This window comes from Silurus meridionalis, chromosome 1 (assembly GCF_014805685.1).
Source record: "Silurus meridionalis isolate SWU-2019-XX chromosome 1, ASM1480568v1, whole genome shotgun sequence".
Lineage (NCBI taxonomy): Eukaryota > Metazoa > Chordata > Actinopteri > Siluriformes > Siluridae > Silurus > Silurus meridionalis.
Window position 1 is genome coordinate 13,490,161 of NC_060884.1, and position 15,999 is coordinate 13,506,159.

A 15,999-nucleotide genomic window follows, 5' to 3' on the forward strand; every position below is an offset into this window, starting at 1 on the left:
TAAAGAACTTGTCTCCCTTTGTTATACCTGTTGACATTGAGAACTTTCAGAGCTTATTGAGAGCTTATTACCTGAATCTAAAAATACACTATATGAACAAACATTTTTGGACACCTGACCATATGATTTGTATGTGCTTTTGTATCCATTCTCTACCACATTTAGAACGCATTTGCAGTCATAGAAACCTCCACTATTCTGGGAAGATCTTCGACCAGAATTTGGAGTGTGCTTGCAGAGATTTTGCTACAAGGGTGTTAGTAAAGTCAGGTACTAATGTAGGCAGAGGAGACCTGGAGTACAGTCAATGTTTCAATACATCCCAAAGGTTTAGGGTTGAGGTCTATAGCAGGCTACTCATGATCTCCACTTTATCACACAATAAACTGGATTTGTGCACATTGTCATGCTAGAACAGGTCTGGATCTCCTAGTTCAAGTGAAGGGAAAATGTAACATCCGCATTCAAAGGCATCATAACTTTAAGATAAGAACCGCATATTGCTGGAAAAGTCAAATGTCCCAATACTTTTATTTAAATAGTGTATTACTCCAGTAAAAGTACTCCATTTACATTAAGGAAAAAGTATGGGGTTTTTTTTTACGGACTTAAGTATAAAAAAAAAGTACGACAACAATGATTGAATTATAAATTAAGTTCAATGTTCCATTCTCCTGCACATCAAAGCTTTATAATGAGAGAGTTTTCTATTGTTAGAGACACAGCGAAAGAACCTTTACTCCACACAAACACTGGCCAGAACTGTCATTTTTACGGTTGTAGTCTCATGACACATTACCATTTGACGTGATTCAAATATTCGCTTCAAAGTAGTGAGGAACAGCATGTTTTACTGAAATGTAGTGGACTAGAAACACACTTTGATACATATTAAAAGGTAGTGAAGGAACACTTTCCCAAATAAACAACATACAGATTCCTGAAAAGATTACAGTAACAATGTAAAAATATTTAAACCACTCTGGTAACTATAAATATTGTCCTGTAATGTACATTGGGAACCTTATTCACAATATGCTTACATTTACCATCCTTTCACCATACATTGTAGTGATTTTATATAGCATTGTTGAACAATTTACAATCCCACTATTCAGTCTTGGTTGTTGTCTCAGAAAGATTGTCCTTTCCACTATCGCCTCATTAATCTAGAATTGGACTTTACAATGTTATTGTTAGACACAATGTTGTCTATTGAACTGAAATGGATTGATCAGTAACCAGGATAACTTAAATTTAAGAAAAAGACAAAAAAAATGTAGCCTTTAATCTATCCTCTAGCCTCTATCTAATAATACTTGCAATTATTATTCATGAATAAATATTAAAAGCAGCTACTACTAACGTTCTTTAAAGAACACTATGAAAAATGCACATGTAAACAGATATTGTATATATGTGAGACTACAATGGATTACGTTGTGTCTGAAACAATCCATATTAAAGGGATCATAAAATGAAATTAAATATTTTCTATAAAATGTACATAAATGCTGTTTTCTTACAGCTTATTCAAACGAATCTTTGAAACCATTCTCCAAAGAGTATTCCCTTATAGTCTATAGACGTTTGCATAAATCGACGTCCGATTCAAGCTGGAAAATGTATGTTCTCTCCTTCTATGTCCCTGGAGATTTCTGAAATCTTCATTTAAGTGGTGGGAGCGGGGGTCATACATTTATGGCATCAGCAACGTCCGTGAAAACCAGTCGACTCACCACTTGAGCACCACCCTGACCCACTGCTAAAGTCTGAGAATGAGAGAAAAGAGAGTAATGCAAACTTGAGAACTTTGACTAATATACACAATATTCAAAGTGTCAAAAATTATGATTTAAAGACTACTTTACATAAATGATATACTGCCATTAAAATTAAAATAGTGAAAGAATAATTGAAAAAAAAACAAATTACTATCCAGATTAGAGGAGTGTAGCTAGAAGTCCATGAAGGTACTGTATGCACATACTGGTCACTTTACCTTCTTATCTATGCAGACATTTATTCTTTCAATCATGTGGCAGCAGAACACTGTATAAATCATACAGATACATGTCAAGAGCTTAAGTTTAAAAGTTTAAACATGGCGGGAAAACGTGGCCTCTGTGACTTGAAAGTAAGATGTAAGATGCAAAGTAAGATGGTTTGAACATTCAGAAACTGCTGATCTGCTGATTTTCACACACACACACACACACACACAAACACCATAGCAAGTTTACACAGAATGGGGAGGGAAAAAAAGCATATCTACATATGTATAAATATGCAATACCCAAGACATATATACAGTGGGTTCGGAAAGTATTCAGATCCCCTACACTCAATTTTGTGATGTTGCAGCCTGATACTACTGATTGTTTCAACAGATTTTCTTTTCTCATTAATCTACTCTTAGTACCCCACAATGACAAAGTGAGATCAGAATTCTAGAAATGTCTGTAACCTGTAACCTAAATTTAATCACATGCACATAAGTATTCAGACCCTTTACAGAGAACTTAGCAGCAATTTGCCAGCAATTACAACATCGAGTCTTGGCAGATCCTCTTAAGCTGGTTAAGGTTGGACAGCAACCATCACCAGACACCCACTTACAGGTCTTTCCAGAGATGTTCAATACGTGTTAAAGTCAGGGCTTCGGCTGGGCCACTCTAGAACTTTGACAGAGTTGTCTCTAAGCCACTGTGCTGTGTTGTCTTGGCTGTGTTTAGAATTGCTGTTATGTGGGAAGGTGAACCTTCAGCCCAGTCTGAGGTCCTGAGCAATGTGGAACAGGATTTTATTGAAGATATCACTGTGCTTTGCATCATTCAGCTTTCCCTCAACCCTGACCAGTTTGGTAAGTCCCTGCTGCAGAAAAACACCCCCCACAGCATGATGCTGCATTAATGGTTGTCCCTCTGAAACTTTGTCTGAATGAACATCGAGTTCTTGTCACATCTTTTAATAAGGCCCTTCTCTCCTAAATGCTCAGTTTGGCCAAACAACCAGCTCTTAGAAGAGTCCTGGCTGTGCCTGAATCCTTACATTTAAGAATTATGGAGGCCACTGTGCTCTTGGGAATCTTCAGTGTAGCATCAATATTTGTGAAGCCCTCCCCAGATCTGTGCCTTGCAACGATCCTGTCTATGAGCTCTGCAGTTTCTTTGACCTCATAACTTTTTGCTCTGATACGCATTGTCAGCTATTGGGCCTTCTATAGAGAGGTGTGTGCCTTTCCAAATCATGTCCAATTAAAAAACTTTTCTACAGGTAGACTCCATTCAAGGTGAAACATTTCAGCAATGATCAAGAGAATTGGGAGGCACCTGAGCATATTTTCAAGTGTTGTTGCAAACGGTCTGAATACTTATGTACATGTGATATTTCAGGTTTCAGACATTTCTAGAATTCTGCTTTTCCTTTTTTATTATGGGGTACCAAGTATAGATTAATCAGAAAAAGAAAAAATATATCTAAACTATTGTAGTATTAGGCAACCACAAAATTTAAAAAAGTAAAGGGGATCTGAATACTTTCTGAATCCACAGTATATGTATTGCATAGAGTCTGCAGGTTGATAACAGAGCCCAGAGGAGATTATGCAAACTGGTCTAAATTAAACTAAGCAACATTTATAACTGTGATAAGCGAAAGAAAGCATCTCAGTACACACAACATATAAAACCTTAAAGTTGGTGAGCTACAACAGCATAAGATTAGGTTCTACTCTTATCAAGAACAAGAATCACAAGATTTACCCAAATTGGACAATTGAAAGCTGTAAAAAAAAAACAGTTAATATACGTTTTTCTAATATCCAACTGTACAGTTTGGATGAGTCTGTGCCCATGATGACCTCATATTCTTGCCATTGACTGAAAGGAGTGAAAACAGTACTTCTGCTGCAGTATCTTCTACTGTTGTAGCAAATCGACAGCAAGGTTGAATTTTTTTGTGCATTCTGAGATACATTTTTGCTCACTATTGTAAATAATGCTTAATTGAGTCGCTATATATTTCTTGACAGCTTAATGCAATTGTGATGTTTCCATTCACATAACCATCACTCGATTAATTTCTTTGTAAATTTTTTTAATGACCAATGGCCGATAAGACTTTTCCTTTAGACTAAAGAGGAAAATGTGTGTTGCCTTCAATGTCCTTTCTCCACTTTTCAATTCAAGCAATAATTATCAGCTAATGTAATCTGTGAGTTTATATATAATACAGATGTTATACAACATATTGTATGCCTAGTAATGCTTTCAAGTGGGCAGATTTGACAAGTTTTAGAATAATTTGATCTGATCCTATTAAGTTCGTAAATCATGTCCAGTTTTCAGCGTTTAAAAAAAGTAATTGCATTTCTTATATGCAGTGCATGCATGTGGCTGTCCACTATATAATCCCAAATTCTTTCACCTAATCTCTGTAATATATCTTAAAACAGAAGCTGTTCTATAGATCGCAGATACACATCTGTAATATTATTTTCTATTCATTTATAAAAATTGGGCCTTTTACTAAAACAAGCTTAATATATAAATGCAACTCTGCTCATAGTGATAATTCATTATAGTTTTTAACATGACATAAAGATGATGTAAACAAATGTTTTTTCTTTTCAGCGGATGGCTCCAGTGGATCTAAACGCTTTCTTGGCAAACTCCATATAAAGTTAAACCATATATAAAAAAAAAAAACTAAAAGAAAAAAAAAACCATTTATATATAGAGCCATTGTTCTACATATTCTGTGTACACAGAATATCTCCACTGAGAGCTCCAAAAAAAATTACATTTAATTTTAAAAACATTAACTTTTATATACAGTTCATGTTTTTCTTGATCACATCTTTATTGATAGAAAATCTTCCTGGAAAATCATATTACCATTAATACCAAAAGCTGCTTAAAGGACTCTATTTAGATTAACAGCACTGCATCCCAGTATTGTTGCAGATTTTTTTCTGATCTTTTTCCAATGTGAGAAACCAAAAAAAAACCCATTTTGTTTTGAAACTTAGTTTACTTGCTCACAGTGAAGACCATGCCCACTTTCAGTTTAAATCCAAATACAGATCAGGATACAAACGGTACAGCTACAAAGAGTGGCAGTGCATTACTGTTGTTGATGTTGAAAAAACAATTATTTTGAGGTTCTTTCGATAACCTATAAATCCACTTATCTAAATTTAAACCTAATCCTAACACCTAATCCTAATGTTCGTTCTATCCATAATCCTGAGATCATTTTAAACACTCTACTCCACTACTGCTTTCACTTCCCCCATTCATAAAACCTGCTGTTGAAGTATCATGTAGTAACACAGTCAGGTCAGAAATTCTGCTAGGATTATTGAAGGATTTTTAAGATAAAATTTTACAATTTGACACAGTTTTATGACCATACATTTTTTTTGCAAGTCACTTAATTAGTCCATTGCAGAGGTAAGTTAGAAACTAGTTAGAGACAAATCTACTTCTGCTTAAATTCACTATATCACAATTTCAGTGGGTCAAAATTGTATATACAAGTTGATGGTGTCCTTATACAGAATGCAATGTTCCAGAAATTGAGTCTGATTCCTTACAAGGTTTCTTCCTCATCACCTTTCAGGCAGTCTTTCCCTGGCTTGCTTAATAGGGATAAATAAATAAACAAACAAATAAATAAATACATACTTTTTTTTACTAAAATGTATTATAGGCATCTGTATAAAAAAATGACACACAAATATAACAATATAACAATCTACAAAAACACTGCATTGCTCTTGAGGGAGGCACAAATAAACTTTGAGCCTGAAAGGATTAACAAAACCAAAAAAACAACACGGACTGTAAGGAAGAAGCCCCTTTTCCGAAACTAGAAGAAGTATGAGGAACACCATCCCAACTGTAAAGCATGTAATTGGTAGAATAAACTGTAAAAAAAAAAAAAAAAAAAGAAAAAACAAACAGCCTGAATTGAAAAAAATAAATATCGCAAACATGTAGGACAATAATCCTTAGCATACGTCAAGTGAAACTAAATGGATAAAAGATGCGAATTGAAAGTAGTGCTGTGGCTCTCATAACAGTTACGGCCAATTTCAGCAAAGTATTACATGAAGCTTGTGGGTGTTCAATCAAATATTAATTCCATTACAAATCTGATACAGTTGATTCAATGAAATATTTTTCTTTCCTTAACACAGGATGTGCATATCAAAATTAAATTTGAGTTTGAATGTCTTTTTACTGAGAAAAAAATAGTACACACAATTAAATTATACTCACTTTCGAATTTGGTCCTGCTGGGCTGCCGTCTCGGCCATGGTCCAGAAGTTCCTGTTCCAGGTCGTCCTGCTCCTCGGCTGGGTCAAAGTTATACATAGGCATCAGCTGGTGCCTTAGCTTCTCCAGTCTGCACCGAGAAAAATGATGTTTGTCACATTTTGTACACTAATGAAAGAACAAAAGCAGCCCAGTGATGTCATGTTTTCTTACCTTTTCTTTTTCCTTATGTACAGTATCTGTAAAAAAGAAACGTGTAGAGAATATCTTAAACCCTTGGTAAAGTTTTATTAGTATTCAGAACTAACTCTGACTAGAAACAGTAGGTTATAGATTGTCCCAAATGAATGCTTGAACTGTATTAATAAAAAAATGTAAATAAAGTACTAACAGTTCCAACAGTCGTAATTAAAACAATAAGAAATGTTAATTCTAGCAGTTACAGAATTCAACTCGATTACAAGCATCCAAACATTTAGCAATCTACCGTATTAGCCATACAAAAATAAAGTCCTCACCACGACAACAGCCAACCCGACAATGCTGATTATGCCAAAGGGCATAAGGACCATGCTCATACCAGCACCATCCACCGATGACATGGGGAGCTGTGTGGAGTTGAGGCCTGTCTCATTGGCTGGTACAGTGACGGTGGGGAAGCTTGCTATATACGTAGCATTGTTCTGCTCAGTCCTGCTCTCCACTGAACTGATCGCCACAAGGCTGGAAAGAGTAGGAACAAATGTTGGGACAGAGACCGGAGTATACTCTAAGGATTGACTGAAGAAATTAGGTATGACAGTTGTCAGAGACATTGCCCCTGGGATGGAGGGGCTGGTGGTGATAGAGATGGTTGTTTTGGGTCACTGGTCAGCCATTAGTTTCACCATCCTGTAAAACATCATGTTCATTATTTAATGAACCATCTCACTTTCTGGATTCCATTTAATTTCATTACAGCCACCTTAGTATTATGAGAAAATCTCAGGGTTCAAAAAAGAGCAAGAACTATATTGCAGTGCTCACTCATGTTCTGAGATGTTAATTCTGCCACCCAGAAATTCAGTACCTCCAATAAATTATGGAAGCTAGATCATTTAATGTGAAACTCAATTTTAGCACTAAAATGTAGAAATTGATAGAAGAAACATAAAAAAGTGTTAATGAAAAAAATCTCAGTGAACAGACTGTACCCATTCCTTGATATCTAGCACTGACAGTATGTCTTTGGTGTTTATGTGTGTGTGTGTGTGTGTGTGTGTGTGTGTGTGTGTGTGTGTGTGTGTGTGCGCACTCTGTGGTCATGGATGCATGAGAATGTGTGATAGCACTGGCAAGAGCAACGCTTCCTTCCACATCACAACCGTTAGGATGTGTGTGTGGACGCGAGGGTTGGATGCTGGGGCATGAATGAGGTTTGAGGCTTAAAATAGAGAAGTGGAGATGCTGTAGACATGATTTGATGTGAATGAAGGTTAGAATCTCTCTAACCGCATGCTGCTTTTCCTGCTTTTCATTCACATCTTCTGCCCCCCCGACACATACACTCCTTAATATATTAAGCATCGAGTTTGATTTTCCGCAAGACTTTTTAGCAAAAAATGCTTGAATTACACCTGCACAACATACGCAAATAAATAGAGTGCAAGGTTAAAAACTGTAACACTCCATTTATTCTTATAACTTGGAATGATAAAGTTACAATATATTTTATATATAATTGGGCTTAAAAACACAGAAAAAAATACACGCGCCAACATCCTGGCAGCATCCCAATCTATCTTGTTAAAATGTAAATGCCGCATGAACGTTTAAATATTTGTAAAATTTTTCCTTATCACTATCGTCATGGTAAGAATCGTACGTCAAATCACTGTAACTCTATATAAAATAGCTCTGATTATACCACCACAAGTAAAACCTGAATATTATAAAATCACAGAATTCACGGGCAGTTTCACAAGTATAGCAATACAAACACGTAGGTGTATGTATGCAGGGACATAAAGACGGACTGGCTGATCAGTAACACTGTGTTACAATAGGTGTGTTTTCACCTCTCTGCATCGTTAACTTGCAGTTGTCACCCTCCCTATGGCAGCTGGGCAGCAGTGGGCGTTGTAACAGGATGTGGGTATGAAGTGGGGGTGAGAATGTAAGAGTGCCAGCCCAAGCGAGATGCTGTACCCAGGAAAAACAGTACACAGAAACAAGGCCCACGAAAGGAACGAGTGTTTCGTAAGACAGCACAGATCTGCCTGCACCTACCCTTTGTGTCTGTTTTTTTCTCTCTCACTCTGGTTTTCTCACATGAAACTGAATTCTCTTTCTCTTATCTTTCTCTAGTTTTAACAGTGTTGTTAGTGTGTGACTTGTAACTGCCAGTATGTTACATGGCACACACTAAAATCAAACAAACTCCCACATATAAACATCATCATGAGTAAGATTAAAACTAATAGCTTTTGATGTGAAAAAGAAACAAATGCTTTTTAGAAAAATAATACAATATACTATACTATACTATACTATACTATACTATACTATACTATACTATAAATAAGTACTACTGGGCAACAGGTTGATGCAGTAAGTTGTTTTGCCACCTCGTGGCTCCAGGTTCCGTGAGTCAATCCTAAACTTGAGTTACTGTCTTGTGCATGTTCTCCATTTCCTCCGGATTCTATAGTTGTCTCTCCATTCAGGAGAACATGTTGATAGGTGGACTTTCTAATTCATTCCAATAATGTAATTAATGCATATACATAGCTATGGACCAGGTAACAAAATGTTTAACCGCAACTGGTTTGCAATTAATGCAACATTTCTGAAGCCCGGGCAAAAGTGGGAAATCGAAACTCTGAATGATATTTTCAATCTCTGTGCAAGTGCAGAAAAAACAGGGATGATACTATAATTTAAGCCTTGCTCTGGGAGTCAATGTATTTTCAACCAGTATGACTTTTTACTATTGACACACCCCAATTTAGAAATTTGAGACTCAAAGAAAAACAAAGAGTTCCTGAATTGCGTTGGCATTAATGCACATTCTAATCCTATTTACGGTGTGCACTACCTAATATCTGATTGTCACCCCTAATTCTTTGATAAGTTCGCAACTAACTACGTGAGGTTCCTGGACTGGGGAGGGTCTGTTTCCAGTGTTTGCTTTCCTGAGTCTCATTGTTTTGAGGAGAAACCTTTCTTGTGTTCCTGAGAAGTTTAGTTTGTTCTTTTTTGAATTCCGATCTGACTTTTGCTTTGCATTTGAGACCTGAGTTTTTGGAATTATATTTAGCAGTTTTCTGTTTTTGTAGTTCTTTTGGACTTTCGAATAAAAAACAATGGATTTTCTACCCTTTCCACACACACACACACACACACACACACACACACACACACACACACACACACACCTGTGGCAAACTTTTAGCGCTCATGTCTCTCATGTAGTAAACCCTAGTTCAAGCCCCAACCCTGACAATGTCCCTGGTGATGTTGGTGTTTAATTCTTACTATAAGCACAAAAATACAGCACAAAAGTTAAGCGCATGTAAATGAGAATTAATTACAACCTTTTTACGTGTGAAGTTTTTCTTTAACAATGATATACTCTGCATATTCTCTTTTCTTTAGTTGTTTACAGTTGCCCTGTCCGTAAGCTATACTTAGTCTATATAGACAAAAGTATGGGGACACCTGACACCTGTTACCACAGAGTTGGAGGCAAACAATTTTATAGTCTTTGGATGGGCATTAAATGTGGCCTTCTCTTAAACTAGGAGACCTAAACCTGTTCCAGCATGACTATGCCCCTGTGCCCACACAGCCAGCTTAATAAAGATGTGGTTTACATGAACTGGAAAGCTGACTGCACCCCAGGCCTCCTCACTTCACATTAGTACCTAACTTTTGAGCACAAATTTCCACAAGCAAAATGTAGTGGAACGTCTCAGGAGAGTGGAGGTTATTATAACAGCAAATGGAAATTAAATGTGGAACAGGAAGCTCAAAAAGCAAGCACAAACGAATCTTATGGTCAGGTGTCCACATGATGCAATTTTAACCATCGTTCTTCTCTTTACTGACTCTGCTAATGTGCATATTTTTAGATTTGCACCGCTGTAAAGTAACTTGAAACTTTTGGTTGGTTGGTGTGTGTGTGTGCGTGTACGTGCGAAACACCGGGTGATGTTGATGCTTAATAAAGAACATGTGAAGCTGCCAGCCAATCACAGCTGTCAGCCCTGCTAAAGCGTCTCGCCTCGACCAATCAGCGACAACCACAGGACAAAGATACTCACGCAATTGTAAATGTATCAGTCACGTGATGCCTGTTTACCAGCCAATGCATAAAATCGGATTGGTCATTATATCGCCATTGTAAATGAACAGCCGTTTGATATTATTCAAACACACTCACCTTATCATAAAGAACAACAGGCTGATTATATGACAGTAGTGAAGGGAAATAGAACTGTATTCCTTCTCCTTCGTCCCTCAACAGGGCAAAAAGTGCCCAATAAGGCTAAAAAAAAATACAAATAAAATACAGTATATGAAAAAAAGCCGGCGTCTTGTCGTTAATTTCCCTCTACTCAACACCACATCAGTTCTCCTTGCTCCGGTCTTCCTCCCATTCCTCTATATTCTTGAATAAATACACGCCGTTATATGGAAGGCTGCTACAAACCTAAGCTATAGACTACGTCTGAAAACGTATACTAGCATTCTACAAAGGATGTAAATCTAGTGCGCTGATTTTGCTAACATACTGCTCTGGCATACTACTTAGTATGTTAGTATGCGGTTTGATCGTTAACTGCTCGTCCAGCCCATTACCCGCATCTTTCTGTGTTGCCATTGGTCAGCTCCAGGACAATGCGAGGCCACGATTGGATGTTATACACGTCAGTCACTTATTACCGGGACGAAATGTCCTGGTTAAGCTCACCAAATGCCATGGCAATGATGGAAGTGGGTTGGGGGATATTAACCCATTGTTAGTCTACTGTCGAATTGTCAGTGAGCATTTTAATTCTTATATATATATATATATAAGAATATATATATATATATATATATATATATATATATATATATATATATATATATATATATATATATATATATATCTATCACATATTTTGCACCATGGGCTTAAATGAGTAAATAAGGTCAACAGAATGTGGTCATTGTAATCCTTTATTTATAGTAAAACTACAGTTTTTGATAACTTCCTGGGATCTGCATTTACATTTCATCCAGATGCTTTCAGGCTCAGGTCATCTTGAATGAGTCTCCGTTCATCATGGCAACAAATTCTGAAGAATTTAATAATTATCTGTTAAATATTTTCCCACATAATGTCATTTGAGTAAAGTAGTTATCTGTTGAGACTAATAATAATAATAATAATAATCATCATTATCATCATCATCATCATCATCATCATAAACATAATCTTAGTAAATACATGCTCTACTGAAACCAAAACCATGGTGATACTAAACAATCTGGTTTTGGTTATGAGGAGGAAAAATCCGTAACCCTGTTCCTGGAGAGCCCCCTGCCCAGCACATTTAATGATTTCCTCACTTTCACTGAGTGGTCGAGGGCTTCTTGGAGTGGGAACAGCACTAAGATGTGCAGGTGCGGAGGTATTCAAAGACCAGGGTTGGGAATTTGTTATGTAAAGCAACTAATATTAAAGTTTTAATTGTTATGTGAAACAAAACAAAAAAAATTTAATTTTCACCCTCGTAATCAATTGTTCCATCTCCATCTTTGTCAGCCTCTTTCATCATCTGTTCTGCCTCTTCTTCATTTAGAGGTTCGCCAGCATTCATCAGCACATACCTGCGAATAGTAATGAAGTTCAGTTGAAGAACACGTGAAGTTCATACTAAATAAAGGTAAATGTTAGGTTTCAAAGCTTCAAGGATAACTGACACAGTATATTCAGCTTGCACATTTCTTAAATGCCAAATTCTTATAACCTTCCACTTCTGCACATTTCCTCTTCAATGCCATAGCCTTAGAACATCTATCTGTACTTTTTAACGATGGCCACACATCTCTGCACTGCTATAGCCTTTATATTTATTCACTCTACATATGCTTACATATATATCACATTCTGTAAACATGCTACTTATTTATCTGCACTATTGCTACTTTTTGCACTTCTGGTAGATGCCAAACTGCATTTTGTTGCTGTGTACCATGAAATGACAATAAAGTTCTATCTATCTATCTATCTATCTATCTATCTATCTATCTATCTATCTATCTATCTATCTATCTCTCTATCTATCTATCTATCTATCTATCTATCTATCTATCTATCTATCTATCTATCTATCTATCTATCTTTAGTCTACAGACTAAATATCTATCTATCTATCTTATATTCTACATATAAACCTATTATGTTGAAATAAACATATTAATCCCTTACACAGCCTCTTTTAAGAGTGGGGCAAGTTAAAACCAGGAGTAACATTTTACATTTGTTGTAATAGATGTGCTGTGGAATGATTTATACTACTGCCATATTGAATAAGTTGGGTCATCATTTTACTTGAGTGTATTCCAGTCAATGTAGCCCTTGGCATCCTTATCAAATACTTTAAAGGCAGCTCGAAGTTCAGCATCTTGGTTTTTAGCTCGCTCATTGTAAAGTGCCATAAGACCCAGAAACCTGTCACAGTTAAAGGTGCCTTTGCCTGGAAAAGGAAAAAGAAGTAGCATTAACAAAACAAATGAATGAACCAGAATTACAAATATACATTTTATTTTGGAATATTATTTTCGTTGAAATGAAAATATAAAGCACATAAAAGATCCAAATGGGCTTTTAGAGAACATAGAACAAGACCAAAAGTTGCTTCACAGACTAATTAAGCAGCATGTTCTTAAAATTGTCTATTTCTTTCAAATATTTCTATTTTATGTGAAGATTTATTTTAAGAATCTGATGTTACACCTTATCTGGAAATAGCGATTTTGCTATAGGACGAAATATGAGATACAAGTTATACGAGAATATTTGTATTGCTTTGAAAGTTTTTTTGTCCATTTCTGTAAAATATATAAATATTTAAGTGCTCTTATTATATAGGAAATTTTAACAAACTTTTTGTCATTGGTATGCAAACTCTCTTTGAGGTATGGTTTTAAAAAATAAAAAAGGTAAATATAGGATGCATAAGCAGAATATTTGGTTTGGATATATCACTCTAATTGCTTATAGGACCGTAATAAACTATATTAGATGCTTATAATTGAGACCTGTCATTTGTGTGCTGTAATTGTTTATTATTTTCATATTTTAGTAATCTTTTTACAAAATTAAATAAAAATAACCCTTCAAAAAGTAAAAATGTCTCAAACTCAATGTCACTTTTTTTTTTGGCCTGTAGATGGCGGTCATTTGCTTTTTATTTTATTTAGTTATTTATTTATTTTTATTTAAAGCCCGGGGTAAATCGGTCACCCACATGTGGTGAAATCCTAAATCCCAGCACTCATCCCATATAATCCTCTTATACTTCCCTGTTTACAAAACTTCATTTAAAGAGTGCAAAAAATAAGCAGCTGAAACCTAATGCCTATATATATATATATATATATATATATATATATATATATATATATATATATATATATAGGCATTAGGTGAGAATTTGCCTAAAGTCAGTGGTTCTAGTTTCTTGTTAAACTGTACCGTCTTTATCCACATCTTTGGCCATTTGAATCAGTTCCCTCTTTGTCAGGTTGATTCCCATCAAACTCATCAGCCTCTCCAGCTCCTGAGTCTTCACGTCCCCATTCCCTTCTTCGTCAAACATTTCAAACACGCCCTTATACTCTGTGATCTGCTCTGTGGACAATTTGCTTGCCTCAAAATGAGAACATTTAATGTCAGTAAGTATATTTAATTTCTCAGCTTCATTATGTATTACACACAAGACACATTAATGGGGTAAATCCAGTAAATAAACTAGTAAACGACTCTGGCATGTTATATGTAAGAAAATGAATTCAAAAGCAGTGTAAAAATATTGCTGAAACACAAAAATCTAAATTAAATGTTAAATAAAATATATTTAAAACAAACAGATGCTCACCACAAAAACTCTTTAGCTGTGATAATCGTATAGCAAAATATTTAATTTATATTTAATTTATATATTTAGTTATAATATGTAGAATATAAAAATAAAAATGCTTACCATTTTGTCTGGATTGAAGACTGGTAGCTTCTGTGTTTGCTGGAGTAGTGATGGAGTCTTAAAACTTGTAGGCGATGTTATGCTAAATTGCCCCATGAGATTTTTACACACACCATAAATGGTATTTAAAAGATAGTTCAGTGAGCATCTGCCCTAGCCTCACTGGGAGTACCACACCCGAGTGAGTGTAAAATCACGGGCAGAATTCTGCACAATCCTTATTAATTATTTGCAAGGAAGAGGTATTACAATCTTGAAGCATTCTGTATTAAACGTAATTTGATTAGTTGAGCAAGATGGGTGAAGCCGGGTAAATCTCTGTCCCTCTTTGGGAATTGGTAACTTTTCATCTATGTCAGTCTCAGCTGGTGCTTGAGGCTACTTTCTCCCCAGCCAGTGTCGGCTAGACAGCACACCAAATAAAGAGATAACTGAATCAGTTTCTATTTACAGTCTCTACCAACTGTGGCCATCATTAAAATGATTATTCCATCACATTAATTGTTTTCAAACTGTTTTGAGCTTTTTATGAAAAAGGTCTCTTTTTGTCAGTTTGGTGAAACAATATTAAAAATATTATCTCTATCATATGTATTACCTTCACTAAAATGTAATGCAATTATTGATATAAATTCAGTGACTCAAAATCTGATTTAACATCAAGTTTCAAGGTTACAGATTAATTACCGTGATTATTGTGAGAAATGATATAACCCAGCCAGTAGGGTTGTACAAGCCAGTGCATTCTTAGTGTCGGTCCCAAACCCGGATAAAATGGGAGGTTTGGGCTACTTTTGTCCAAAGGTGGAGTAGGAGAGTGGGAAGTTATCTATAGAGACAGCAGGGAAAGGAGAAGTGGAGGAGAGTGAAGGTTAGGGTCAGCACTTCAAATGTTGGAGTAAAGAAAGGTAAACATGGTGTGTAAGGCCAGGAACATTGGAGATCGATTTCAACTGTTGTAACATGATGTGGATGGAAAGAGAAATGGAAATGTGTTGACTAGTGAGGAGAGTGTGTTGAGTAGATGGAGGGAGTATTTTGAGAATTTGATGAATGAGGAAAATGAGAGAGAGAGAAGGTTGGATGGTGTGGAGATAGTGAAGCAGAAAGTGGATAGGATCAGTAAGGAGGAAGTGAGAGAAGCGATTAAGAGGATGAAGAGTGGAAAGTCGTTAGACCAGATGGCATACAGGTAGAAGCATGGAGGTGTTTAGGAGAGATGGCAGTGGAGTTTTTAATCAGATTGTTTAACAAGATTTTGGAAGGTGAGAGGATGCCTGAGGAATGGAGAAGGAGTATGCTGGTACCAGTTTTTAAGAATAAGGGAGATGTGCAGACCTGCAGTAACTACAGGGGAATAAAGTTGATCAGTCACACCATAAAGTTATGGGACAGAGTAGTGGAAGCCAGGCTGAGGGAAGAGGTGACCATCTGTATGCAACAGTACGGTTTAATGCCGAAGAAGAGCACTCCAGATG

General features: G+C 36.0%; 2 protein-coding genes across 5 annotated transcripts; both read right to left on the bottom strand.

Moving 5' to 3' along the window:
• Positions 1–500: 500 nt before the first annotated feature.
• si:ch211-161c3.5 (uncharacterized protein C3orf18) lies at positions 501–11,097 on the bottom strand. 4 transcript variants are annotated; one of them, XM_046857430.1, is made up of 5 exons: positions 10,708–11,093; positions 6,803–7,007; positions 6,498–6,523; positions 6,288–6,414; positions 501–1,772 (listed from the first exon to the last, which is right to left on the bottom strand). In XM_046857430.1, the coding sequence occupies exons 1-5, from the start codon at positions 10,713–10,715 to the stop codon at positions 1,692–1,694; spliced, it is 447 nt and encodes a 148-aa protein (XP_046713386.1). In that variant the 5' UTR covers positions 10,716–11,093; the 3' UTR covers positions 501–1,691. The 4 variants fall into 4 exon arrangements, with proteins under 4 accessions (XP_046713386.1, XP_046713362.1, XP_046713371.1 ...); XM_046857406.1 differs by having other exon boundaries at positions 6,803–7,175; XM_046857415.1 differs by lacking the exon at positions 501–1,772 and adding an exon at positions 5,015–5,640 and having other exon boundaries at positions 6,803–7,175; positions 10,708–11,097.
• Positions 11,098–11,524: 427 nt separating this feature from the next.
• Positions 11,525–14,620, bottom strand: LOC124391067 (calglandulin-like). Its single transcript, XM_046857392.1, has 5 exons — positions 14,522–14,620; positions 14,014–14,188; positions 12,868–13,012; positions 12,043–12,143; positions 11,525–11,608 (listed from the first exon to the last, which is right to left on the bottom strand). Exons 1-5 carry the CDS (start codon positions 14,615–14,617, stop codon positions 11,565–11,567), a joined length of 561 nt encoding a protein of 186 aa, XP_046713348.1. The 5' UTR covers positions 14,618–14,620; the 3' UTR covers positions 11,525–11,564.
• Between the last annotated feature and the right edge of the window lie 1,379 nt (positions 14,621–15,999).